Here is an 18865-nt window from a genome sequence, read left to right on the forward strand (position 1 = left end):
GGTTTATTGGTTTTGATTGATCTGCCTAGTTATTTAGGGTAAAACAAAAAAAGAGCTGATCTAGAGACAAAATTACACAGTAAATTTATAATATACACTAACCTAATAAAAAGACAGTGATAATCATAATCATAGTGAATAAAACAAGCAGCTGGATGAGAATTTAAATCCTCTTTGGATGCAGTTCCACCCTGAAAACTGGAAAAGGTTTTAAAGGCTAACTAAAAGAATGAGATAATTGTTTTGTCCTTTTTTCACTTATTGCAAAAACCTAAAAAGAAATATTTAATTCAAAATAATTAATTCCAAACACATTCCACAAACAAAAACATCCCATAATTAGTGAATGTTTTGCTACTCTACTGTCTTCACGCTGGATATGGGAAAGATGTTCAATTCCCAAAGTCTTCTTTAATTTCCAAACCAGCGATGATGGAATATGGCTGCAATCTACGATACACCTGCAACATAACATATATAACAATGGCATAATAAATCATTATGGAAAGTGGAACGGCTTGGCTCAGCCTCTCTCCAAACACAGTGGTCCTGTGAATAGCCCCTTCTTATTGTTTCTAAATTCAATAGTTCCACCCCTCCTCTCCCCATCGTGCTTCTTTTATTACTTGTCTCATTTATTGCAGCGCCGTGTCTGTTCATATCGGGCTTTGTAAATGAAGTTTTTGCAACAAAGGTTATTGAAATAAGACCACAGGATCCAGAAGGATGAGTGACGCCCGAGAGAGTTAATTGGCTTTTCAAACATTAGATCAGAGCAAGTTACCATGGCGATCTACCTTTACGCGAAGATAAATTTGAGCTGACCTAATGCTGAGACCCATCCTGAGCATGAGAATTTCCTGTATCTGTCCACGCTGTTTTTTTTATCCATCAAAAAATATAGACGTGTTTCAAGGAGTCTGCAATCTGCAGGGTCTGTTTCATCTTTCGGGTTAAAAAAAGCATGCTCCATTTAAATCTGTAGTCTTCCCTCAAGAGGCATCATTAAAATTTTACTCCATCCACTCTGATTACCTCTTCGGGTCGACCCAGAGCGGGGGTACCGGTGAGCAGGATGGCCCGCTTTGCACTCTGAATGAGAGGGACGAGGATCTTGGTCCTCGCTGCGTTCCTCGATTTGAGGTAATGAGACTCGTCCACCACGACTACGCCGAACCGCTGCCTGCTAAGAGCCTCCACTAGGGGGCGTGCGTCTGTGGTGAGCAGGCCGTAACCCAACACTGTCACTTTACTGCTGCTGATATCCCTGTGGAAGTACAAAAACACACACACACACACACACACACACACAGACACACACAGATAGTTCATAAACAGTTAGCGACACCGAAAGCCTGATCAATACAAAAATAAAGATTATTGTTAGGTAATGCATAAAAATTTATTGAAATATGGTATTTCGTTCTTGTATGTATTAGATTTGATTCATTAGGTTGTCAAACAATTTTTTAAAATTAAAAATAGAAAGCAAAGCATTAAACTAAAATTAGCTTAGTTAAGCTAGCATCTAGCTAACTTAACTAAGCTAGCTAGATGCTTATTTTTGGAATATAAACTGTTTTGAATGATAAAAATGTGATTCTTTACAAAATATTCTACAGTAATTCCCTTGTATAATTAGAGGAAAAATGGAAGAAACACTGGGATAATAATAAATCTTAATGTTAGCTAGCTTAATGTAAAACAGCGGCCATGAACTTGTCTTACCCTACTATGAGGGCTAAAAGTAGATTTAGAGTCAATTGCATTTCATAAAATGCATTTCACTCAAAATTAATCTCTAGTTGTTCTAATCTTAATTTACAAAAAAAAGGTAATGGAGAAGACTAGAAAAAATGGTAAAATTTCTTAAATGTTGAAGGTTTTCAAATTTAACCTCAGCATTTAACTACAAAACGGCGTTTAACTCAAGGTAATTTGCACTTTACAAGAAAGAATATTGCTTTTGACATTAATGATATTGAGCATTTATGTTTCATTGAAATGTTTCTATTTAAGAAAATGGCTGCAACTTTTAATCCAGCTACAATCAAATAGATTTTGAATATTTCTTCTCATGCTTATGGATTTATTATTTCGGCAACTGAGCCTCCAACTCAAATTATTTAACAATGAGGTGTTTAGCCACCGACTTCTTCAGGCAAACTTTTCGTACATCCCTTCTTTAGCTCTTCAAACATGATGTATTACAATTTCTGTTTTTTTCTTCATCCAAACTCATATGCTATGCAACGTAAACACAGAGGCACAGTCCCAGGTAAACAAACAAACACACAGGTGACTTTCAGCAGCATGAAAATCAGCGATGATCTGAAACAAATCATGAAGGCTCCATGCATCTAGAAGGCTTTAATTCTTTCACTTCGCCGCATGTTTCTGAGCCGAAACGCCGGAATAAGACGCCACTGATGTTCTACAAAAGCCCAAGTCAGTCAAAGCACCACGTTAGGAGAAGCTGCATAATTTTTTTTCTTCTTCTTGCCTCCATGTTCAGTCATTAACACATCCAGTTCAAGGACACATTTTCCCCAGAAGGCGTTCACAACCTCTTTGCACCTCATCTGTGATGTGAGGTGGGGAGTCCCCCCCCACTGGCTCCCCCACCTCCACCCCTCCAAGTGACAAATATAGAAACTTTGTATCATTCAAAAACTTCAAAAAGCAGGAAGAAGAATAGAAAGGTTGAGATGATAAGAGAGACATGTTTCCATGCAAAAAAAAAAACAACCATAAGTCCACAATGCAAACCTGAATAAACAGTCATGGAAATGAGGGCCGTTTCACAAGGACAGCATTTTTTCCCTCCTCCAGGAAAACTTTCAGCTCTTGTTCAATATTGCAGGCGTCGCCTTGACATGATTTGTCTGTCAGCGCTGTCAAGCATTGGCCCCTGCTGGCTCCTGACATAGAGGGACACTCCGAGATTAATTTATCGGCCCCACCTCCGCTGTCCATCACACCGCCTCGGTTTCCCAAAAACATTTGCGTTATTTTTTTTTTTATCTTTATTACATCTCTTTAGGGTAAATTATTACTGCTTGCAAGAGCTGAAGCAGAACATATCAGCCTCCGCCAGCAGGCAGACTGTTATAAGGGCAACCTTCCCTTAAGCTCAAATAATAGCTGTAACCTTTCACTTTCATAAGGAATATCTGGAACACTTATGAGGCTGTGCACCCTGCTGCCCTGCATGGGTGTGTTCACCGCCTCTCATTTCACATTTCAGACATGCTGCAGCCTCAAACTTCAATATATTTTCTTTGTATCTTATGAGAGAGGAAAAAACAAGGAGTGAAGTGGAAGTACAGGATGTGATTTTCAAGATTATTTACAAATAAAAAACTCAAAAGTGTCTTTTCATCAGCATATGTGTCAAGGGGGCCCGTGGGCCAAATCCGGCACGCCGCAGCTTTTTATGTGGCCCTCTACTCTAGACTAAACACTAACTGTGCTTAAATATTATGTTGCCAATCAAATCAATGCAGCTTTTATCTGTTTACTGCCAAATTATATCAGTCAGTCCCTCCAGTTTCTTGAGAATTATTTTGGCAATTCACGGAAAATCAACAAATCCCTGCACTTTTTTTGCACTAATACATAATTGGGAGTCAAACATAGTCAAAAACTTTCTTACTGTTATTAAACAACTGCCTCAGCCATAATTAATGTCAGATTATAGTCCATGATTTATACCTGGGGTGTCAAACTCATTTTGGATTGGGCCAAATCAAGATCATGAATCCTCTTAAAGGGCCGGTTGTGCCAGAATGTATTTATAAAGTTCACAAACTGTTAAAATATCAATGAATCCTTAAAATTAAATAATATTATTTGATATCTTTTCAGTCCCCCAGGATTTAGTGATACTTTTCAATTTTTTGCAATAACAATTGTGTTTGTGGTACCATTTGCACTTATTTATGACGGTAAATGCGACCTTTTATAACTCGCTGTACAGTAAGAAAGGTTTTGACAATTTTTGAGAAAAATCTGCAATAAACTCCCTATTATATACTAGTGCAAAAAAGTGTGGGGATTTGTTGATTTTACGTGAATTTCCACAATAATTCTCAAGAAACTGACTAAAAAGTTGCATTTACTATAATACTAAGCACAAATATTTCCAAATTAGAACCACTAACACCAATTTTTATTACAAAAGAATCACAAAATTCTGGATGGACTGAAAAGATGTTCAATAATGTTTAATTTCAACAGTTTATTGAACAGTTTGTGAACAGGTAATACAATAAATTAAACTGAGGGTTTTCAGGAACAATAAGTGAATGATAATCCAAATGCATGCAGAAGTTTCCAGCTTGCTGCAGAGAACCCGGTAATTAAAATTCACTCCAGGAACACAAAGCACCTGGAGAACTTTGTGTTCCTACTCACAGGTAGTCGCACTCTACCCGTGAGGAAGAGTGCGACTTTATCCCCAGCATCTCTGATCGCCTTGGATTAAATTTAATTTAATGTTTTGTTGTTGAGTTTCTTAAATTTATGAATGAAAGTGTTCTCAAACACCATATTAATATCAGACGGACAAAATTAAATTAGCTGATAAAAAGTTTTACTTTTATATCAGCACTGCAAAAACACAAAATCTTACCAAGTGTTTTTTAGTGCAAATATCTTATTACACTTAAAATATGAAAAACAAATTACTTTTCAGCAAGATAAGTAAACATCTTGCCTGCTTCATTGGCAGATAAATTAATTTATAACATGGGAAAAATGTCTTGTTATAAGAGTCATAATCTGCTAATGAAAGCAGTACTTTTTCATCGATATTAAGGAATTATTTCCTAAATAAAAGTTACTTCTAAATTAGTTTTTCTTACTCTAAGTACAATAAGATATTTGCACTAGAAACTAAACCAAAGTACTTGGTAAGATTTTGTGTTTTTGCAGTTTAAGGGGCTTGTTTAGTTTGACTAGTTGCCATCTTTGGGCAGATGGTGGTTCATATATTTTATAAAAATTGAATATAAATCAGTCGCCCAAATAGTATTACACAACCCTGAATTAACGTCTTCTTTTTGTTGTTGATGATGTTTCAAGTTATTAGTAAAGACCTGCATTTCTATCATCGTTTATCGTTATTATAAGAGTTTGGATAAATTGTGACAAAAATAAATTCCATTTAATAATGTCTGAAAACCCCAAAACTAATAGTATTGTCTGAATTCTCTATTTTCACTCTTTTTTTCTGCTGTTGGTTTCAATGAAAATCAAAAAATATTATTAAATTCAGCTTCTATGTGCAGTTTGTTGATGAAAATCGGACTTTTTAAAATTATTTTTATGTTACTGGTGCTTTTTAAGAGCAATACTTGCATTTGTGGAGATTCGACTACAATCACTACCGTACAGTTACCAAAAAAGTCACTATTTATGGTGATAACCTTTCCTGTTAAGCCCATAAATACCCCACAAAATAGTGGTACAATTTAAATTTAAATTATGAAATCAGGTATACAATATATTTTAACTTTATTCTGCACACAAAATATTCTTATTTAACTCTGCTTCTTTTTGAGAAAACAACCAAAAAATCTGAGCATTTTTAATGTTTTTAAAGCATTTTTAACCAAAGTGAATTGAGAAGTGTAACACACACACTAGACAGTATGTCACTCCAATACAGATAAAGTTTTTCCACATTAAAGACAGTTTTTTAAATGAAAAAGATGCTCTGGGATGGAGATAAATGCATTAATATTCATGAAAAAGTTGCTGTGTGTGCTTATGTTAATTTGACAAAGCAACGCACCGAGATTCATTGAGATGCACCTTCAGATGCATGGAGCCATTAACATTCATTAATCATTCACACCTCTAATACTCATCAGGTGGCTTGTGACACAAAATGTAATTTAATTAAAGTTGCAGCCTAATGCATAACAGAACAGAAACCACCAGCTTTGATTGTTCCCGTCGATTTCTGCAAAGAAAACAAAGTGGAAGGATGACCTACATCAAGTGTCAAAATCACGGGCAGTTTGATTGTATTTAAATATTAAGACTGCTTAAATTTTATGTTTTCAATCAAATTAATGCAATTTTTATCTGTTCCCTCCAGTTTCTTGAGAACTATCGTGGTATTTCACGCAAAATCAACAAATCTCCGCACTTTTGTGCAGATTTTTCTCAAAAATTGTCAAAAACTTTCTTACTTGTACTAAACAGCTGCCTCAGGATTAATTGATGTCAGATTCTAATCCATGATCTACACAGTGAGTAATAAAAAGTCACATTTACCGTCATAAATACGCGCAAATATTAAGAATTCGTTAATATATTTAACATTTTAACAGGTTTTATCAATACATTCTGGCACAACCAGCCCTTTAAGAGCATCCATAATCTTGATTTGCCCCAAAACAAAAAGGAGTTTGACGCCCCTGACCTACATGGTATGGCTCTTGCTCTCCACCAAGTTGACGTCTCCGGGCTGCAGCTCTGGGATCCACCTCTCCAGCTCCTCGATCCAGGGATATTTGAGAGAGGAGGGCACCACCACCAGGAGGGGCCACTCCGCTCTGTAAGCGCACGCTACTGCGATGGCCTGGACCGTCTTCCCCAAACCCATCTGGGGAAGGGAAAACAAGTCAATCGCAAAGGGAAGCCCTCGGCGGCAAATTGCATGCGACGGCTGAGCTCATGTGAGGCCCAGGAGTAATAAGGTCTCACAATGATTCTAGTGTCAAAAGCGATTAGGCACGTGGGACTGCAGCAGAGAGCTGACAAACTCATCTGGAAGGCTGCAGGTTCATTTTTTGGGGGGGTGGGAAAATAGATTTCCAAACAACAGTGGTGTACTTACCTCATCGGCAATCATACAACTGAAAAACAAAGGAAACAGAGAGGCTAAATTAGTCTGGCTTTAATAATTTACAGGTGAAGACAACAGTCTGTGTAGCGTGAGGGTTCTGCGATCCAATAGGACCGCCTGTCTGGTTTGCCTCTTCTCTTGGATGTACCACAAATCTGTCACTACTAATTTGGGTCTGTGCTGCTATGCTACTTAAGCTTGAGTGCCATTCAATATTTACACCACTGCTTCAGCTGGATAATTCTGTGTTTTTTAGGAAAGCATCTTCTTTTTGATTTTATTTCTCTCATCTCTGCTTTATTATAGGAAGACGTTTTCATAATTCTGTTTAAATAAGCAGTATATATCTGGAAAATCATTAATTAATCTCTCAGTTTGTGATCAAAACACAGCAAAGGATACGAGAATCACACAAAGTAATAAAAAAAACATCACAGACAACAAAAACTTATGCAAGCTAAAAAAAATTCTGGATTTTCAGTTTCCATATCTGCATTTCACTGACAATTAGTTTGTAGAAGGAAAGTAACCCATGGTTTCAGCCATTTCCACACAAAAAAACTACAAAGGTTTGATCTCAGATAGCTTTAATTTGTAAGATTTGATGTTTTGTAATGGATTTATGTCTCAACTTTAAGTAAAATATTTCCTTTTACTTAGATACTAACTAAAAGCTTCACTATAGCAAACAATCAGTCCATTAGATTAAAATTAGTTCCAATTGATTAGCTAATAATGTCCTCTTAAACCTTCTTTTAGTGTTGTAATTTGGCCTCCATCCAGCAGAGGGCGCAGGTGGTCGTCCTTAAGCAGAGTCAGTTGATACAGAAATAAAGATGGTGGGGCCATACCAGAGTGGGAAAGAGAAACGGTCCAAACAGAGTCCGATGTGGGATGGAAAATACACTTTAGAAATATAAAACTCCTTAAGTTTCACCTTAATGCCAGGATTAAGTGTTTCACATATTTTATTATTTTTATCTTTCATTTTTCTATTGAGCAACCTAAGAGGTTCCTGTTTTGTTCTATTTTATAAATATATCTAAGTTTAATAATGTGAGAAAACTAACATTTTCTGTTAATTCAGTCAGTATTTAATATAGCTGACACAAAATTATTTTTACAATTTAAGGATTTTGTAGCTCTTTATGTTATGGAGAGACTGTCGGGGTTCTTGCTACATGAGAAAGTTTTTAAGAAAATGGACTCAACTATCAATAAGTTGCATCCCTGCTTCACTCTGTCATAACCTCACCTCACTTTTACTCGGTCGAACAGTCACTGTTTTCTTCACTGCCAGTTTTCTTTCCTCCTACATGAAGGGCTGAAAGTTAAATAGGATGTTTGCGATCCAATGTGCTTGAGCGGCCATTAAACTGCCAAGCAGAACACTATGAAGAACAATGAAAGCGTGACACGGTCATCAGCTGAAGTCGTCCCTGTGGAAAATATGCAGCGCAGATCAACCTCTGCTTCTTTGTCCAGTGGGCCTGAGCTCATTGTCATGACCTTCCTTTTTATTTTTTTTCCTCCATAAATGCTTCCAACATTGTGTCACCAGCAGCGGTGCAACAGAGCACCTCTGAATACCTCAGACTGAGTCGCTCATTATTCTCTCTCGTCCTCCTTCTCGTCTTCCTCCTCCCATCTCCGCCCCATTTCTCTCTTTCAGCTGAGGAACATGATTAATGTGCACCTTGCCACTGGTGGTTTTTCTAATTGCCAACACACCGGCTCAGTCAGCGCAATGCACAAACACACACCCCAGCATGCGCACACACACTCCAGCTCCTGTATGTGTGTGAAAAGTGCAAACAAAAGGCATATAAAGTGGAAACACACACCGGTACCAACTCTTCTGAGACGGCACATACATATATGTAGCTGCGCTCACACCCACACACAACCCCGGGAGGGAGTGTGGCTGGGGCAGGTGCTTGCCATTTCTCAACACATTAATCATCCTCCTTTAAATAACCTGAGTGTCGTCTTGACGGTTTGAGACTGCGAGCGCACTGCAGAGCTGTTGCCTGACGACGGCACGCGCCCCGTCGCAGCATCTTTCTAATGTTATCTCCGAAACCCACGAGCCCCAAAGTGTCAGGAAATGGGCTCCGCTGCCTCCCAAGCTGGCCGCGCTGATTTGATGGCTCTGACCTCTATGCGGTGATGTGTTGTGCGGACCCGTGTCTAACCCCAATTTTCCAGCCAAGGTAAAAAAAAAAAAAGAAAGACTCTCCTCTGGAGAACCGGACCTGCGGTGATCTCTGCCGAGTGTGGGATGCCGGACAAAAGGCTGACTCCATGTTTGGACCCACTCGGATATCGCACGCTTTCAAGGTTCAGAGTGAAGTCCATACACTGGATTCACAAAGATCTGAGCAGAAAACCCTAGAGGGTTTTAATGGTGTGTAAAAAAAAGTTGGTTTTTGTGCTCCGAAACTCATTAGCTGCATCTTCCTTTCTTCATACTCTAAGGCAACATTTGCACAAGGATCAAGTTTCCCACTTGTTTAACTTTAATAAGCTTGATATTTACATAACGTACATTCTTAGATTATGTTTCAAGCTATTCGCAAACAACAGAAACAGACAGTAAAGGCATCTAAAAAAAGATTATATTACATCAGTGATGACCTGCTAACATTGAAGATATGTTTTGTTTTGTGTTATTTACATTGTAAGGAAATACAGTTATGATATCCCAATGTATAAAATCTATCAATTAGAGCCAAAAATGTCCTTTCTGCAACCAGAAACCATATTTGGGCAAAAGGGCGGGGCTTAAAACGGACACCTGGCAGCTGATTTGATAAATATGTTATTTTAAAGAGAAAAATTGCTTTACAGTGGAGATCTACTCAAAAATATCACTTGTTCAATAATCAGAGCAGATTAATCTAGCTACATGAGTCAGAATGAAATGAAAAAGAGATCTGCTTGTTTTATAATGGAGCTTTAAGTAACCATCATCAAGCATTACCTTCCTCTTCATCGCTGTAGATGTAACAATACGGTTGCATAACGGTCTTGATGCATTGTGTAAATGTTTAATCATACATCTTGTTCTTTTGTTTTTACCACAGTACATTAAAGAACTTAAAGGCTCAGTAATGATGCATTTACTTGAGAAATACATATTTCTACAAATGCTAAGTGAACATATTTTTCTAACTCTTATTTTTTTTTGCGATATGCATTAAGTGCCTCTAAATAAAATAATTCTTCTCTCTCATGCACAATATGGGCCCAGTAGGCTCTAACATTTATTTATGATGTGTAGCTTTTCTATAAACCTCTTCTTAATGTCCTGGATGGATACTGTCCAAATATTGTTAGCTTGCCTATTAAGGCTTTGGGTAATTTATGGTGAGTGAAATTTTTCATGCTGTTTAGCAGAATCCATCTCCTGCTGTCTACACAACACCAAAAAAATCCTATTATAATAAAAAAAGCCATTACAAGTTTCATGCCTTATTAGGAAGGAATGAAATTTAGTGTTAGGAAAGTAAATACTGTAAGTGAGGCACCTTGAGAATATAATAGAGATGTTTTCCTATTTACAATATTAGAGCAATTCTACTGCTGGTGATAAATGACCCAGATTACAGCTAAGATGTTCTACAAATGAAACCGACTCTTAAAATGGATAATGTAATAATAAAGTGTTTCAGGAGGTTGAGCTTTATGTTTTCACAATTATGTCTATCACAGAACATAAAACTTAACACATCAACTCAAAAGACGGAGCAAGGAAGGAGGTATTAGTGGACCTTTACTAGTTAACATACCCCGAATTTAGTTTTTATCTCTATTATTCCATTTATCTACAGTCGTCTTGCGCCGGTTTGATCTGGCGTTTGTTTCGTATCTCATTATATCAAAAGTTTCTTTTAGTAAAGAGATACTGCTCCTTTGTTATTGTTTGTGTAGAATTTATTGAGTTTGGGAAAAATTTTAATTTAAGTGTATTTGATTTGAAGCACAATATTTTCTTTGGTAGCTTCTCGTTAAATCTTTGCTTTAAATAGCTGACAAAAATTTTTATTTAAATGTAGATTAACAGATAGAAAGCACACAACTTTTCAAATCTTGAAAGGTTTTAGTTTTTCATCATGTCTGTGTCTTTAAATCCAAATTTCTACTACATTATTGAATTGGCTAATTTGTTTGTTTGCTCTTTTTGTGCTTTTGGTTTGTACCAAGGCGTCAGTTCATTTCCACCATCTGACATCTTCTGGTGACTTTTGAATTAAACCTCCAAGAAGAGGCAAATGTACACATCAGCTGTGATACATATGACAGAATATTTAAAAGAAAAATGTTTTTAATAATTATGTTGTTTTACTGATTGCTTTGAGCCACATATTCAAGCTGCAAAAGGCCGAGAGAGAGCAAGGCTTAAATGTACTACAGTCGGAAAATGCTGGATAAAAATAATTTTATCCGCCGAATCCAACTTTCATGTCTTAAAAGTTGCTAAATATAGCAAGAAAGAAGATAAGGTAGCTATTATGACCTGGTGGGTGGGTTGGTTAAAGGGGACGGTCTCTGATTTTCAGACATTTACGGAGGTAGATGAGAACAGTTTCTCATGTAAATATTGCCAGATCACACAAAATTAAGGAAATCTGGACCGATTTTTTGGTGCACCTGTACTTGAGTTACAGTTCTTATAGGGAAACTAGAAATAGCAAAAAAAATCTGCAGATTTAAGACCAGAAAACAGCCTCAAATTTTGTTTTGGCACATCTTTACAAGACAAAAAATGTTTTTAGATGAAAGGAAAATAGCTTTACCCAACAATTAAGCATTTTTTATTATCAATCATGTAAAAAAAGTAAAAATTCAGGATGAATTGTTAAAGATACTAAAGAAAACAGATGTTTGTGTAATGTGTTTTTTGAAGGATGAAGATATTAATACTACGCCATACATAAAAAGGGCTAGAAAAGTTGTTTTTATTATCATCTACATTTTTATCACCAACCTGTATTTAAATTACAACTTGATGATAACTTAGCATTTGTAGAAATAAGTATTTACAATTTATTGCTCCTTCTAGTCCTATGAGCCTCCTTAGCCTAAACGTCTCTACATACAGATTCTATGTTAGGAATAATATTTCATATGATACCACAAATTTGATGCAAACGAAGAGTATTGATCTATCACCACATTAGCAACTCCCTCCCTACTCAACAGAAGAGCAGCTTAGAAATATGCTTTATCAAATATCTGGCTGCAAGCTAAGTCAGAAAAAACCCCACAACATCTTAATGGATTGTTTTAGTATCAAACTTTGGTTCAACTTTTTCAAACAATTCAATCAACAACTGCTTTGTTTTTTTTATTGTCGCGCCGAGCCACATATTTTACACATTCCACCCCGTTTATCTCCATGAAACTCACTCGCCCTCCCACACAAGCCGATCCAACAGGATCCGCAAGTATTTAGAATTTGCGACAACATTTTGATGCTTTGCTTCGGTACACTTGAAGCTCTCTGGATGTGGAGAGAGACACAATGGCTGCGAGAGGGAAAAAAAATAAATAAAAAATCCACCCACGAATCCTCCTACGCTGGTAGATATCTTACATCAGTATATGATGTGCAGTGCATTTCAGGAGCTATTTTATGACAGGCTGCCATTTATTTCTCAGCTGTCAGCTTGTCATGTCCACTGTACCTTCATTTCAGGTGGTGATACTCTGTATTTTCAAGAAATCTTCTAACCTCTCCCTTCTTAAAAACCCAGCAATGTTACAGCTCCACTAAATTGTTGTTGGTTCGGTATAAATATGCTTTTTCTGCAAGAAATTCTGCTGATCATCAGCTTTAGTTCTCGCCTCTGTATGAAGATAATGAAGCGGTCGCACTTCTGTTATTAACTTAATTGCTGTCATTCTAGTTCAAATCAATCAATTCAGCTTTTTTGATGCAATGCACCTCAAAAGTATATATAAAAAAAATATTTTTAATACAGATTAATATCGGTTACCGTCGTCTAATCATTAATTATGTTTAGATGAAGCACTGTGCCTTCTAAGACAATACCTGTTTGTTCCCTGCAGTCACACTAATGCCAATCGAGCAAGGTAGCTGTCTGCATTGTGCAGAGAGAGCAAATTGACCCCTGACCTGTCCGTGCCAGAAAGCGCAGCCTTCCAGTGTTCCTAAATCAATACGGCTGCTCAACGCCAGCAGCATCCCTCGGATTTGCTCCCTGTAGGTTGACCCTCCGCCCAACTGGAGCGGGGGATGAAATGAACAAATCCTGGTGTGGTAGTGCAGCTTATGCTGAACGCAGGAAAAGACTGAGAACCTAAACGCTGAGGCTCATTTTGCAAACAAAATGAGGACTCGTCTGAGCATTATGTACAGCTCCCTAACTAACTGTTCTGAAGAATCCAGAAGATGAAGTCGCTCACCGTCCATTCTGAGACAAAGCAAACTCCACTCCCTCCCTTTGAAAAGGCATCAGGCGCTGCAGAAGCTTGGGAGGAAGTCCTGACAGTTGCTGCACCCATCTTGTGTCACAGTCAGATTTCTGTGGGTCACTCTCATCCATTACTGGCAGTAGGATGTGATTTAAAATCTAGAAAATACAAGCAGACTAATTTCAATCTCAGACAAAGTTAACCTGAGTAATTACATAATGCAGTTTTTAAATCATGATTTCATTTAAAAAAGCTTTCCAAACATCTTGTTACATCAGATATTAAATCTGATTAATCACATTTTGGTATCACTGAGTATGATTTCATAACCAGGTTTTGAGGTGAACTTAAATCAAATTGTTATCCTTAGGCACAGCTAAAGACGTTGTAGCCACCATTTCTAAATATTCAACGGTACAAGTCTTCAATTATTACAATGATTACAATAAATTTCAGACTAATTTATATTATAATCATTTTAGGACTGGGCTACTCCAGGAACTAACATAAATCTCACTTCAAACAAAACCTAAACTATTATTTTTACTGTTGAATCATGTCAAATGTGATCAGGATTTAGACAAAATGCACAGGCCAAAATCAGATCTACATATTGAAATTAGGTCTGTAATAAAAAAAATTTCAATAAATCACCTCAGGACCCCACAGCAGATTTTTCACGACTTAAAAGGCGAACCCGACCCCACGATTTGGAACCACCCTGCGTTTTATTCAAAGAGTTTAAGCATGAACTGTGGTTTGTTAACGTCAATAAATGAATAAGAAATAAAATACCAACTTAGAAGCCACGCAATAATTTTTTTTTTACAGTTCCAGATTTTGTAAAGAATACAGCACATTTTTGTTTACATATATTTAGTTCTGCAAGACAAGCCGAGCCCTAAAAGACTCCCAAGTGTTTGTTTACAAGCAACTTTTCAATTACATAACTTACCAGGCTGAAGACAACATTATTGGCGTTGTCGATTAAATAATAAAAAGAAAAACGCTGCAGTCAATGTGTGGACTCAAGGGAAACAGTTTCGCGGCAGCTTCAACTCACACTCCGTCTACGTCACTGCCGTCGTAAAGTATCTTCTTACGACACAGCTCAACTGAAAACTGTAAGCAACTTCCATTCACTTTTTAAAAAAATGCGAAACAAGTGACGGTATTTAAAAAAAAAAAAAAAAGATACGTCCACTCCACGCTTACTGTAAGTGAGAAAAGGAAAAAAAAAAAGAAAAACTTGTTTTACGACAAGACGTGACATGTTTTGAACACCGTACGTTTGCAGCGTGAGGAACTGACGCACAGGCAGCTTGCTGTCCGCTGGATCCTCCTTTACTCCGCCACAAACAGTAGCTACTTCACCATCGGTAGGGAACAACGGCTGCCTCACCGAGTGTAAACCAAAGCGGGTAAGGCAACGTTAAAAGATACCTGGAGCATCCTGCCACACACTTTAGTTGTTAATAATCATATCTTTATGGTTGGAGTCCTGAAACCGGAGCTAGTTAGCAAGAAGCAGGTCTGGTGTGTGCTGTGTGACAGCTCAGGGCGCCGGTGTTTGGCCGTTAGCACGCCGCGGTGCCAGGTAAGGATCGTTAGCTTAGCCCCGACATCCACCAACGCCAAAATGGTGCACGCTGTGTATGAAAGAAACACCTCGAAACTAAAATTGCATTCGTGTCCAAAACGGTGATAAATTATATCGACATAACTTCTGGAAAACCAAACAGCAGTTATGAAATGATATATTATATTTCAGCAACTTTTAGGCCTGCTGCGACTCCCACCTTAGTTGCTGCATCGCTGTTTGAGTCCATTTCAGAAATATGGCCGTATTTAACCTCCTTAGCTGCTTGGACAGATGCTACCTTCCCCGAAATGTTGTCACACATTTATTTAAGGAATGAAAACCTCATGCAAATCAGTGTTTCTATTAACTTGTTCAGGACAGAGAGAGAATTAAATTGTCATGGGTTCTAATGGAGGTTGGTGGTGTTGAACTTGTTGTTTTGGATCAGCCTTTCTGTGTAGCATGACAGCAGTAATTGACAAGCTAATTTAATTAGAAAGTGAGCGTTTGTTCTGTTGACAACTTGTTTTTTTGCACAGGTGAAGGTACCAGAAATATAGCCTAGAGGGACTACCAAATACAAATAAACAGATAGGGGTGTAGGCATTGGCCAGTAAAAATGACAAAGAAAAATGATTTTCTGTATTAAGTTTTGTGTGTTGTACTGTAATGCTGGTATTTGTTGTTTTGGTTTAAAATATTACAGAATTAACAATTTCAGAGTTGCAACCAGTTGATTTTTAGTTCCTTCACAGATAAACCACTTGTATGTTCTTTGTGACCAAATACTAAGTTATGGGGGGCTGGGGGAGCCTTCTTTTAGCCATCTGACTGGTAGTGTGCAGCAATAGTTCAGGGAGGAGTACTGCTTAACTATTCTTAGAAACCATAACCTTTTAGAACCAGAGATTTTGTTGAAATCAAATTATGCACAAAAATTCTAGTTTTTTTTATTTTAATAAAAGCATTTTAAAAACCCATAAAAACCATTACTATTGCTTATCTATTATTGTTTTTGAGAAAAGCGGCTGAAAAGCAACCTTTGGTTTCCCCCAGTGTATTATAAGCCTGGCGGGCAATCAGGCTTTATTTCTGCCCCCTTTCAGGCTTATCATTGTTTACTTTTGTAAGTCTTTTTGTAAATGTTTGCATTTTTAAAACTTTATAGTTGGTGTTCAGATATTAATCTTCCAATAGCACATAATTATCAAGTGATATTTTCAAATTTCCTGTCAACTTTAAACATTTTTTAACTCAAAAACACGACAGGCTGCTGGATGAATGACTGCCCTAGGACCCAACCACCGAGCTTAGCAAGTTTTCTGGGGAAACCTTGCAACCACAGACCTATAGAAGCTTATTTGCTCACATTTAAATTTAGAAGTGAGCCAGAGTTTGTGGAGTTAGTCATATCACTAAGTCTTAAAAAAAATAAAAGACATATTAGTACTTCATTACGGACTTCATCTTAATGTTGGCCGGTAAAAGGTGGCTTAAATAAATCTTTATCCTCCTCATGGGCCATAAATCAAAAATCCCATTACCCAAATTTATACTTGCTTAAAAAGGAAACTATAATTGCTATCAAGCAGATGCACCGACCCTGATAATTATTGCCTCATTGAGTTTGCAGAAATTGACAGAGACAGCTATAAGAGCTCAAGAGTTGCCACCAATGAGGCTAAGCGTCATGATGGGATAATTTTTATTGCACCACTGTATATAACATTCACTGAAGATATTTTACCACAAGTGGCATCAATATAAGCAATTATTTCACCCATGTTGAGTGCACTATTAAAATGTGCTAATTCATAGCTCAAATGGCCTCCTGTGATTGTGTGCAATCTGTAGAACAGCCCCTGCTAAAGCTTGAAATAAATGCTAATAATTGCTTGCCCCAACAGTTTGCCCCGCGGCTGCCCGACCCGTTGCCGCGGCGGCTCGGTTGACCACTCATTCCGCAGGTTAGAGTGAATTTACCGCCGATGACATTATCACATATTGAGGTTGAGGTTGCCGTGTAATAGCTTTCACCAAAGAGGTGGCCCCTGATGACTAAATTATTCATCGCCTCCCTTGGAGGAAGGGGGGGATATCTCCTGGCTCTAATATTTGGTTGTGTGAGGGGAGCTAGGCCCATTAAATAATTCATGCGCCTGTCCATAAATTGTTTGTCCAATTGCTGACCTTTTCACGGGATTAAGAAAGCCCAATAATAAATTCTTCTGAGACCTGGCATAACGAAAGGTACAATTACGAGGCAGGGTTGGATCGGATCGTTTGTCGCAGCCTGGATGTCGGTTGCTAAGTGACAGCAGGAACTTTTTCCGCCCACTGTGTTTCGCTGTTAAAGTCGGCGCGGATGAAAGGGACGAAAACAATCACATCATGGCAGTCTAGACTTGGACCTGTTTGTGACTCGCCGCGTCTTTGACAGCTTGTCAGTAAGTCGCCGACGAGAGCGCTTTGGGAAGTGGAGCTGCTGCAGCGCATATTAGCTCTTTCCCACACAATAACCAATCAGCTTTCTTTTAATTCTGCTATATTTAAATGTAGATTTAGAGGAAATGCGGGGGTGTTGCATTTCAGGTGTTGGCTGTCTGAGTGTGGAAAAGCAGGGTGCCAGCTTTAATGGGAAGGTAGCCCATGGAACAGCTTGGCCGAGCAGCAGCCAACGCCTCCCCATCGACTCTCCACCTGGTCGTGGCGCACCTAGCTGGCTCTCTATTTCTCCTTGTCCTTTTTGCTTTCTCGTTGCCTCTTTTTCTCTGCCTGCCTCGCTCTCCTCCCACCCTGCCGGTTTCTCCCCTCTTCTTCCTCTCAGTCTCCTTCAATCCATCCCATGTCCCTGGCTGGCCTCTCCTCCACCTCCTTTCTCTACCTCCCACCCCCATCCTAAAGCAGAGTAGCTAATGAAGAGCCCCATTTAGCTAGCGACTTTGGTTCAGTCTTCGCTCAGTATCGCCGGCCGGCCCTCGGCTACAGCGACTGGCTGCTGGCGCTCTGACATCACACAGGCCAGCTGTTGATTTGGCTCTGTCTCCAAGGCTGGCTGGCTTGATGGGTTGTGGCAGGTAGACTTGTGCTCTTCCTTCCTCCCTCCTTCCTCCCTGCTCTCTCTCTTTGTGACACCCACTCCTCCCCTTGTCGTCTCCCACTACACTCTCCTCTCCTCCGTCTTCCGCTCGCACTCAGTCGAGCAGGAGTGCAGGAGGCAGCAGGCGGCTGGGAGGCAACTCCAGCAGATTGCGCCTCCCGTACGATGGAAACTAAACGGTTGCACGGCAGACGGGATGGAGGGCAGAGCTGCCGGGCACGCAGGTATGACCTGCCAGCCTCAAATATTGACCTTGCATGCTTTACTTGACGCAAACATTTCTGTTTCATCCTTCTTCTTGTCAACTTCCAAGTTTTTGCAGAAAATTGATTTCAGTTGGCTGTATAAGTTGCTGGTTTGTGCAAAGAGTGAAGCGTTGGTGTTGTGGTGTTTTTGTTTTTTATTCTCTCTGGTGCATTGAAATCTCTTGGCTAGTTTGCAAGCGGGTGCATCTGCTTTCCATTAGCAGGATAATTAACCAAGATCAGCAAATAAGAGGCTTCGCTCTGCATTGTTCCGCAGCCAAGCTCATCCTCATGTCTCTCCTGGTTTTCCCATGTTTGTTCTGCAGGTGTTGTCTGCAAATTGACTTTTAATGACTCTCTCTTCTCGTCTCCGAAGAGCTCTGTGGGGTTAAAAACTGCTAGACTTGCATGTCAGGTTTTTTTTTTTTTTCTGTTTATTGTCTCTGCTCTAATTGCCCAGATTGATATTCCCTGGAAGCTCTGTTATGGGATAGATAATGGATTACCTACATGCTCTGCTGTGGATTTAATTTATTAGGACTGCCTGCACCTCTGCTGCAAGATGCAACCTGAAGGCAGAGCGAGCAACACAATTAGGGGCTCATTTGTGCCCGTTTCCCCCCCTCCTGTATTACGAG

General features: G+C 38.7%; 2 protein-coding genes across 12 annotated transcripts in view; one reads left to right on the plus strand and one right to left on the minus strand.

Annotated features, from left to right (window-relative positions):
* Window positions 1-18865, minus strand: part of zranb3 (zinc finger RANBP2-type containing 3) — a 96388-nt gene that overhangs the window by 75759 nt on the left and 1764 nt on the right. Inside the window, exons 1-5 of one of the 2 annotated variants that reach the window (XM_005810203.2) lie at window positions 14256-14431; window positions 13292-13458; window positions 6851-6869; window positions 6438-6616; window positions 1036-1267 (exon numbers count right to left, since the gene is read on the minus strand). In XM_005810203.2, coding sequence (XP_005810260.1) covers window positions 1036-1267; window positions 6438-6616; window positions 6851-6869; window positions 13292-13431 — 570 coding nt within the window. In that variant the 5' untranslated portion in view covers window positions 13432-13458; window positions 14256-14431. Of the gene's footprint in view, window positions 1-1035; window positions 1268-6437; window positions 6617-6850; window positions 6870-13291; window positions 13459-14255; window positions 14432-18865 lie in introns of those variants that run through there. The other variant, XM_023329221.1, reaches the window with a different exon arrangement.
* The window catches only part of LOC102229956 (R3H domain-containing protein 1), a 42105-nt gene continuing 37860 nt past the window's right edge, over window positions 14621-18865 (plus strand). For 4 of the 10 annotated variants that reach the window (XM_023329224.1, XM_023329222.1, XM_023329228.1 and 1 more), the window contains exon 1: window positions 17750-18206. The gene's annotated coding sequence lies outside the window, so the exon portion shown is untranslated. Of the gene's footprint in view, window positions 14722-17748; window positions 18207-18865 lie in introns of those variants that run through there. The other 6 variants (XM_023329226.1, XM_023329225.1, XM_023329227.1 and 3 more) reach the window with 4 other exon arrangements.

Source organism: Xiphophorus maculatus, chromosome 24 (genome assembly GCF_002775205.1).
Source record: "Xiphophorus maculatus strain JP 163 A chromosome 24, X_maculatus-5.0-male, whole genome shotgun sequence".
Lineage (NCBI taxonomy): Eukaryota > Metazoa > Chordata > Actinopteri > Cyprinodontiformes > Poeciliidae > Xiphophorus > Xiphophorus maculatus.